This window comes from Colias croceus, chromosome 20, assembly GCF_905220415.1.
Source record: "Colias croceus chromosome 20, ilColCroc2.1".
Classification (NCBI taxonomy): domain Eukaryota; kingdom Metazoa; phylum Arthropoda; class Insecta; order Lepidoptera; family Pieridae; genus Colias; species Colias croceus.
The window spans coordinates 4,538,785-4,549,157 of NC_059556.1; the positions used below are offsets into that span (position 1 = coordinate 4,538,785).

Consider the following 10,373-nt stretch of genomic DNA (forward strand, 5'->3'; position numbering starts at 1 on the left):
ATAATTATCAGGAAACACGCAGGCCGGAAGATTGTTCCATTCCCTACTGGTACGCACGAGAAAGGAAGAAGCGTAACGCTTAGTGCGTATAGGTGGAATGTCGATGACATAGGGGTGGAGACCAGCACCGCGTCGACTCGACCGGTGGTAAAAAGGAGAAGCAGGTATCAGGTTATGCAGTTCTTCAGCACATTCACCATGATAGATCCTGTAGAAGACTGCCAAACTAGCCACTTTTCGACGATGTTCCAAGCTGTGTAATTTCGAGGTGGTGAGGGCCTCATTCCCGATAAGCCTTATCGCTCGTTTTTCAATCGAGTCCAAGGCGCTAAGTTGGTATTTTGCTGCACCAGCCCAAAGGTGAGAACAATACTCCACACCCGGCCGAACTTGAGCCTTATAAAGGTTTAGGAGCTGTTCCGGTGTGAAGAATTCCGCCACTTTGGAGAGAATTCCCAGCTTCTTGGCGGCAACTTGCACCTTGGACTCAATGAAGGTTTTAAAGTTGAGGTTAGAGGAGAGCTTTAGGCCAAGAAGCTCCAGTTCATTGGACAATTCCAAGGACACATCCTGAAAACTAGGTGTTAAATTTAAGTCGGTGCGTTTAGCTGTTCATTTCGGAGCCGCGGTTCCTGAGAGAAGCGAGTTCTAGCAAACAAACGAACTCATCAACTTTACAATATTAGGTAGGATATATTTCATATACATTGCGTTATACTGAATTATACAAAATATATCGAAACACGAGTAGTATCTTCAAATTCCCTATACGATCGCTATACACGTAACTCTAACAAAAACACTTTTAATATATTTCCAACATGTTCGTTCATACAGGCGTGAAATGAATATTACGATGGCACCAAGGTTTTATTTCAAATTACCAAGAGCGAAAGACATTCCAATTTTCTAGAGGAATTCTCTAGTAAGTCAGTCTGCCCGAAATATTATATTCTACATTTAATATGCCATAGATTTTACGATGTTAATGTGATTACGTGCGCACTCGATTGCCAGAGATTTCTCATCAATGAACGACAATTTATTTATTGTATTAATAACATATCTATGACATTATTTACTAACCTTTATTTCTAAAGGGGAAGGGTAACGTATTTATATTTATTACCTAGACACGCATTGTCAGTAGGTTATTGGTATAGGCAAAAGCTTTAATATAGAGAAAACATAATATTTCAACTTTTGTTAAATGTGAACGAATAAAAACAAAGATTATTTTCTACAGTTGGTGATCATGTTCTTAAAACGAATCGATTAAAAATCTGAACTGAAAAACTAAATATTTTTTTTCTCCATGACAAGAATAAAGATACTAAATAAAATTGTGTATTTATGTAAGTAATTTTGTTCTATGTTGTGAATTATGGTTATAGCTAAAAATTTAACAGAAAATATTTCGCAATGTACCAGGAACCCATGATCACAAAGAACAAGACCGGTTGGGAAATGATCGGTATCTTATAATTGTTATATTATCTGTAAGCTAGCTTGTATTGTTTAACGGAAATAGCATTGTGTGTGAAACCTTAAATTATTTTTTATTTATCGTGATCACTGTTGTGATTAAATTTAAGTGCCCATTTATTATGCTTATAATTTATGTGATGTAAAAATTATCAAATGAATAGCAAAGGTCATAAGTATGTGAAAAATTATCATTTACTTTATTGATTTGAGTGCACATTTTTCAATCCATTTTTCTAAAAATTAAGAATACTAAATAAACGTTTTTGGTAAAACTTTAGGTAAAAAGTTAATATTATTAGTCTTTTTTGCTAATAACAAACGCAATTTTTCACGTTCAAAACAGTAATCACATTTAAACATACTAAATATATTTTAAAAGTCAAACAAAATTATGCTAAACCTTTTTAGGTTTGTTACTTCACAAAAACGAAAGAATGTAAACGATAGGGTTATTCAAGCATAATTCAATTAAGCTATTGTTTGTGCGGACAATAGACAAAAATACCATTTAAAGAAATCATTTTCTTTATGTTGTAAAAGTACCTACTTACTTCTTTGTGAAGTTAATTCGCAATCATTGTGTCAATTTTCATGGAAATTGATAATATTTTTAAAATCATTTTTATAATTCCACCTATTAAACTTAAATACCAAAAAAATGCATATAAAATATAAGCTTAAGTCTTAAGCTAATTTAAGCTATTAATTTAGTTAACAATTTAAACAGTAATAGCATGGTAATAGCCAACCGTATCTAGAAACTACAAGTGGAGTTATAACTGCGTTAAAAACAACCGACTTCAAACTTGCACGTTTGCAACATTTACAAATACAGACAAAAATGCTCATAAAAAAAAACTACTGGGCCTATCCGAATAAAATTTTTATGGGACCAATTCGACACCATCCCGCATCGAACAAAAAAAGAATCACGTAAATCGGTTGTAAACCTCGGAGTAATCGGTGTACATACATAAAAAAAAACATACCGGCCGAATTGATAACCTCCTCCTTTTTTTGAAGTCGGTTAAAAAGTAGAGCAGACAATAGTTTAAGCAAAATTATCATAGAATGAAGTAAACTTCTGTAGTATACTTATACATATTAAGACATTTATACATATAATTAAAAAAAAGTAAAGCCTGTTGGACTTAAAATATGTCTTAAAAAGTCTAAAAGAAATTATAAGGAAAAACTGTAATGAATTTAGTTAATATTTTTCCTTAAATGTTTCATTCGTTGAACTCTAAGCCTTCTTACTGTTACATTCACAGTCGTCTAATTAGTTGTTTTATCAAAATTATAATCTTATTAATTAATGTTTATAAAACTGACAATTCTTTATATTTATTTCAAAGAAGACAAAAGTCATAATATCACAAAGATGAGTCAATTAAAACTGTAAACCTATTAATTGCTACAGTCACATAGCGAAGTTACTAATTGAAACAATAACAAAGTATTCAACCTTCTAATTAGCCTTTTATCGATTTAATAATCCAATTAAATAATGTTTATAAAACTGACAATTCTTCATCAAAGTCATAACAAGAGTATTTATTTTTAAACGATTTATTATCTAAACGTTAAAGATTTATTTCAAAGATAAACAAGTTAATTAATTTATATTTTAACGTAGACGTAATGAAATCAAACAGGCAAGAATGTATATTACGTCATTACAACGATATCCCGGCACGCTCCCTCTGAAAATATTAAACTTTCGTCTGTGCACATGTATCACGCAAAAACTACATAATTAATGAACAGTATTCTCGTTTTCACTGTTACACGTAAATATATCCGTGAATAGTTGGGAAATATTTCATCTAATTGAGATTTTCTTGTCGTCAAGCATTTTAGGGTTTAGTATGTAATATGTACCTATAGTTAGTTAATTTTAGGGATCTACATCAAAAGATAAGTTATGATAACTTATGAATGTTTTAAATATTATATCATCTCTATGTTCAATGCAATATTTTTGATTATTGTCGTATATCATCTAATATAATATTATAATGTATATTCTAATACAATGTCTATACTCTATAGTAGAGGTTAAAGTGCTAATTTTTATCTATCATCAGAACTATTAAAATAGCAATAGGTACATTCAGGTTTTAGCATTATAATTGTTTTATTTTCAAGACTAAATATTTTAAATATTATGAATAAGTTTATTAATAAATGACATAGTAATCTGAAGCCATTCTTAATAATATGAAATGAGTATTTGAAGTGATAAGGATAACAATTTAAAGGTAGAGCTGATTATATTGCGTATTGCTTAAGAAAATTCCTACACATTTTATCACAAAGTTTAAAATCGATATGCAATCAGTTTTAATTTATTCATATTAATAAGAACAGCAACTTATACAAAGTTGCCGTTAGTAAAGAAAACTATTAATAAACTTGATTAATGCAAATGAACAGTTAACTGCTTGAATAATTTTATAGGCAGATTATTAATTTTGAAATTGTTATAAAATTGTAGCTACATCTTCATGGTTAAGAATTAAGATAACTCTCAACTTTCCCGCGCATTTTCCAATGATTGAGCACGCGCTCATCTATTTGATTGATGCTATCTTCCTAATTAAATGAATTTAAAAAGGAAAGTAATTTTTCTATAATAATCATTCAGGTCGGGTTTTTCCTTTCTTCGTGATAAATTAACAATTTCATTTGCTTCCAGATACCTACTTCAGCTAGTTAGAAAAATTCGCTCAATTATGATCCATTAGCAATATCAGATATCTACCTAAATCTATCAAATAGATAATCATGCAAATAATACCTACTTAGTATTTTTTGCGAATTTAGCACTTGGACAGAAAAGTTGTAAAAACTTACCTAGAATCAGTAAAATCTTGAGTTCCATGTTTATGGCAACACTGGCACAGGATAAAAAAGAAAAAAAAAAAGGATTAGCTCGATTCAAAATTGGAATGTTTTTGCGGCGGCGTACGTCGCGCGTTACCGCCAAACCGCGTATGTTTGTATGCGCTTGTCTTTTGAGATGACCACCTCAAGCGCATTCACTTTCTACGTAGTGGGGCTGCTAGGAAGACCGGGAACGGTCTGTTGACTCAACAGCATAATCATTGCTTACCTTGCACAATACAGACAATGCATATTTTATTTGATTCTAAAACACGATTGACCTTATTATCGGGTAATCAAGAAAGCTTTTGTAAGTTCTAAAGAAAACATTTGTAAGTATAATGCCAATTCTGTAGCGATGTACAGTTTGTGATAGGGGATTAATTAATTCTAAATAATAATTGCGATAGATAGGTATGTACGTATAATTAATAATTATAATTTATAATGTAGAGCTGAGGGTCTACGTACAGAGACTTATTTATGTGTTTGTATTTAATATTTCGTAACAATTTATTATAGACCACAGACACATAATATTCTTCATTCCATTTCCATTCTAGGTATGTCATCCGCAGTATTGTTTTTACAAAGGTTTATATGTTATTAATTCGCTATACTAATTGCCTTCACTAATTTTAATGTCAGTTTTTAGGTTTTTAATCAACTCATACTCTAAAACAATGTAGGTAATCAATTTACTTTCTTAACTAAAATTTTGCTTTTCATTTACCCTTAGGTCCCTTAACCGATACGCTTTAGCAGAATAACCTTTAAGCGAACAAAATTAATTACCTACATTTTTCCCAATTTTAGCGCACAAAATCAGCAATTATTAGGCCTTATTAATTCAATAGAAAACCCAGGTCTCATTTCTGATTAATAGTAGGATAAGAACACCTAATCCCAGACATTAATTATATGAAAGTCGATAATAATTACCTCTTATATCCGAACACATTATTTGACTATAATATATCATCAATGTATAAACCTAGTTAACTTTACCCCGCTTCATTGGCTGGATCCGCTCAACCTTGAAATAGGAAAGGTATATCTATTTTATTCGTCATTTACATGTTGCAGTATAAATGGGAATAGGAGCAGTACGAAAATGTACCGGTATCGTATGATATAAATTATTTTAAGTTACAAGTTTCACTTATGACGACAGAATGTGTCTTGAGACAAATGTTAGAAGAAATTGTGTTTTAATAAAAAATCTTCGAAATACAAAATCTTTGAACTTCCAGTAGACGATTATAGTCAAATGAGTTTAACTATATTTTTTGAAAAATTGTATCAACTATCAAGTTATTTGTATATTGTGCTATATATTAGTAAGAGTTTATACATAAATTTTCAGTCTTACAAAATAGTAATTTGACTTAACCTTAATCTAATTCTCATAAACTGTGTATATTTTCTTAAACGGTCACTATCTCGCTTTACATCTAAAGAATTGTTAACATCTACTTTATTCGCAAATTAAGTTAAATTGTAACTTCATTTGAATACGGGTCACATTCCACGAATTGTCCAAACAACCTTTCGTAGAGCTGAACGTTTAAAATATTGTACAACAGCAACTACACTGGACTTTAGTAGTCAGAATAATGCTATTATCAGTAAAATGTATACCTAGCCTAGATAAATTAAAAATGTCTCGGGAGTGGCACTTTGAATTGTGGCTAATTATCCAAGAATTTACTTCAGTTGTCTCTTTTTCGCTCACTATATAAATCATGCCATCTTACTTTAACATCTAATCGTTTGTGCGTTAGTGTACCGTTTTTTGAAGAGCAAATGTAGTGTTGCTGTTGGTAACCTATCTACACCTCTACTTACAATACTTACTTACTTATAATATAATTGAGTCAGAATATAGTGTTATTACGGCAGCACAATCGAACCTAGTTAGAGGTTGCTATCATTAGTGAATGATGGAGACACACATAGCTGGGGATTGCAATACCACGCAATAATAGGCCATTACTTTGATATATGAATACTACGGGTATTATAACGTGCGAGAAAATATTCATGTAAATTATAAAGCTTTATTGTCTGTTAATTTGTTTTATTTAAAGTACCTGTAACATCCTGTTTGTTATATTTTTGTGTAAAGAACGGAATTTATCTTGTTTTCATATTAAGCGTGTAAACACGTATTGAAACTTTTGCTTATTTTGACTGAAGCGGGTAAAAGTTCGTGGAAATTGGTGCAGCTGTTTGAATTTTGACAATTGTTTGATCTGCTCCAAACTAGGTATATGTTTATTATGTAGGTATTTTAATAAAATATAAATAAGAAAATATAGTATTACAAGTACAGATTTTATTACAAAGTAGCAAATAACTAAAAAGATTGTTATCTATTTATATTGCATAAACTACATCATTTTATCGATAACGTTAAACCAAAGCAACAAATACCAAAATTGTATTTTATGTTAAGAAAATAAAGAACGACATCCAATTTACCAATAACAAAATCGATATCCATTCACAAATACCAATAATTCTTTGTCCCTTACGTTGAGAAAATGTCTCCAATTACTATTATTGCAAATTGTCCTATATAAAAACCCTCTATAACACACGTAGGCTATTTCGTTTGCTTTTCCTCAATTTCTCTGGAACATCCTTTCCTCAATTAATATTGCAAGTAATCATTTCTTGCACACACATCAAAGATAATGCGTGTAATGAAGAGAATATTTGGTGGACATTTGTTAATATTTCAGGATTTCGTATAACTATAGTTAAGATGATTTCTTAAGATGATTACACACATTATATTATATAAACTTGGGTATTCAATACAATATAATATTCCAAATATTATTTTTACGATAGTGGAAATCAAGCACACATTTTTTCTGTAATAAAGTTACTGTGCCTTTGGAAATAGGAAATAGAGACAATATTAACAACAATACTAAAACAATATAAAACTATAGCCAACATTTTATTGCGTAAAGTAGAACTGAGACACGAGCAAAAATTATATAATTTTACGTTGTCGGTGATTCACATTATTCCTTCTTTTGTGCAAGACTTATTTTCCTTTATGTATAAAAGCTTCTAATTCTCGAAACTTGATTTTGTATTCTTTAGAATATTTTAAATATGTGATATTCAACATATTATCTACTTAATTACATTTTATTACATTACTTATTGCATTTTAAAATGTTATTACTATAACATTAAAAGAAAACCATTTGCCACACATCAAAGCAGAAACTAGGTCTAATCACTACTGTCTGTATCTAAGAAATTCCCACGTTCCAATTAATTTTGTTTTATTAAGCGAGTGGGCGTCCAAATAATAAAAGTATTCTCAAGTACGTTACACTTATATTATGATCTAGATAATGAGAAGTTGATTGATGGTCTTCTAATAGACGTCTTATACAAACATTATGTATCGATTGCAAGAACATTTCCTTTAAAGGTTGCAAAACACAAGCCCTTACATAACGATTATACAAACTATTTTATGATCGAACTGATAATTTCTCCGCTACTTTTTTTTCTTTTTATTCTATAAAAAGTAAACGCTCTTTCATTATTACTCTGAACTTTAATATAGGAAGTTTATGAAAGGGCCGTTATTAAGTAAGTAATGGTGCTGCAATTATTCAAGTAATTTATTGTAACCTATTTTTATTGAGAACGTATTACAGAAGTATCCTAACCTACTGTCGCTTTCAAAATGGGTTTTGAATGAGTAATAATCTGTTCTAGTGTTTTTTACTCTCTAACATAAACGTTTTGCTTATTTCCTGAGTAGATATAAAGTATAAATATAGTTAAATTTGTGTGTATATTTTTTTTTCTACAGGGACGCCAATCTATGCAATGTGAAGAAATATTTAAATAAATATTATCATATTTTGACTAGGTACACAATATAATAATGTGAAAATTGTGTGCTATTTTATGATTCGGTGAATCCATTTCGTGAATCTAATAAAAGTTTCAAGACTACAGTCCATCTCGTTTCCATAATACGAATTTTAGAACTAAGTTAGTCTCTATTCGTAATATACCATTTTCTTTAACAAAATAATGGGCGTATTGGATTGTAAAATGATGTTCTATTTTGATGTATGATTATATGTATGATGCTGTAAGGTACCTTGTACAAATAAATAAATAAAATCCATCATCATGTTTATGTAAATATATTCATATTTATCACTCATAATTATTTTAAAAGATAGTAAAGAAAGGAATGCAAGTATTATATTATTATATTAATTGAGGAAGTTTGTACAGCGGTGGTTAGAACGTGGTAAAGCTGCCAATTACCGCCATCAGGCACCGAGAGACTTCCTTCCATGCGCAAGAGAATTCAGTTAGTGTGGCATGGCGTTACCGGATATTATGTGGCTCTGATTGCTTTGTAGATTATGTGGACACTTAAATATTGCACCTGGTAACTGTTGGTGATAAAATTCCACTGTTAGAGGCTGTTACAAAAGCATAACTAGGGCTATGTGACATTCTTATTGTTGGTACGTAAGAAGTTTGCATGTTTTTCAATAATAGCTAAACATGCTGTAGGTAACACTGTTAGTAAAACAAAATATGTAACATCTTCAGTATCACATTTACAAGCAAATAGTTATGAATAATGCTGGTCACTCACATTCGAATACGCAAATCTACAAGTTTAGGACGACATATGCAAATGTTTTTACCCTGCATGAGCGCAACATTCGTATTTTGAACGAATATTTGCACGCAAGCCAATAACCCAGGTAAAGATCAACTTGTCTTGTTATTTTCTACTGTATGAGAGTGACGTTTGTTTGTGTTATTCTAATACATAGTTTGATATATTTTATATGTAGAGCTATTAAAATATTCCACCTGACACACTACAGCTTTAAATTTTCAGAAGAAAACAGAGAAGATAAAGATGTAAAGTGATATTTTGATAAGTTTATTTTTTATCACTTAAACATAATATTATATACATTGTAACAGTTCAAAAATACATACACACATGATTTTATATTTTTCAGTGTTATGAACTTTAAAAAAAAGGAGCGTCGGGACAACTTTTCAAACTACTTTACTTTCTACTGGGATTCGTGTACCATCATTGAAACTAAAGAGCAATCAACTGTGATATCGACTCAGAGTTATGTAAAACCAAGTCTTAAAAATTCCATATTAATATTCTAGCTTAATGCATACGGCCTAGATCACTGGGTATTGAAAAAATTTCATACGATTGTCAATTTTGTAATCATTTTTCAATGTCTCATACCTATCTCGTAAAACTGAAGTGCCTTCATAAACTACTATTATTAATTTATTATCCAAGTTTAAGGGTTCAAAATTCTTCTTGATTTTAATAAATTCATTAAAATCTAAATGTTTTCAATAATATTTAGCCAATGTATATAAGTAACATTCTGTAATTCTTTTTAATAAAGACGAAAGACTTCCGATACTACTTGCATAATATTATATTCATATGAAAATGTTTTACGAATTAAATATTTGCGCCATCTACCCATAACTTATTTTTCTTAGGAACTATAGTGAAAGGCGAAAGGGAACTCTACCTAAAGTTACAACGCTGTTACAAGTGAATGCGCTTCTACATAAAAGTAAAACTCTACATAGCTTCCAGAAACATGTAATAGATGGCGCTGTTTAAATTTTCTATGAGGCTTCAACTAACGCCATAATTCCAAAATATTCATATTTTTCACTGATAAAAACGACTATAAGTACTAATGGTTGAGAAATTAATGATTTTTTTTAATGATTCGCAGAGAACATTGAACAAATAAAAAGGTTTATTAATAATGTATAAATATTTCTCTTTCGGAGTATCGTTTAAAATTGAGTATCGACAAAAAATATCTAGACATATTTCGAGTACTTAGGTATTTTTTAAGGTTTGTGTTAAAAACTTTGCAAAACTGAAAATTAAAGATCTAAATAATTATTAACTTAGTTAACTTAGT

The 10,373-nt window shown here is 30.1% G+C and overlaps 1 protein-coding gene across 2 annotated transcripts in view; it reads right to left on the bottom strand.

The window, feature by feature from the left end:
* Window positions 1-4,500, bottom strand: part of LOC123700632 (mediator of RNA polymerase II transcription subunit 15-like) — a 52,192-nt gene extending 47,692 nt beyond the window's left edge. For both annotated transcript variants that reach the window (XM_045647875.1, XM_045647874.1), the window contains exon 1: window positions 4,348-4,500. In XM_045647875.1, the coding sequence (XP_045503831.1) occupies window positions 4,348-4,375 (28 nt within the window). In that variant the 5' untranslated portion in view covers window positions 4,376-4,500. The remainder of the gene's footprint in view (window positions 1-4,347) is intronic.
* Window positions 4,501-10,373: the final 5,873 nt, after the last annotated feature.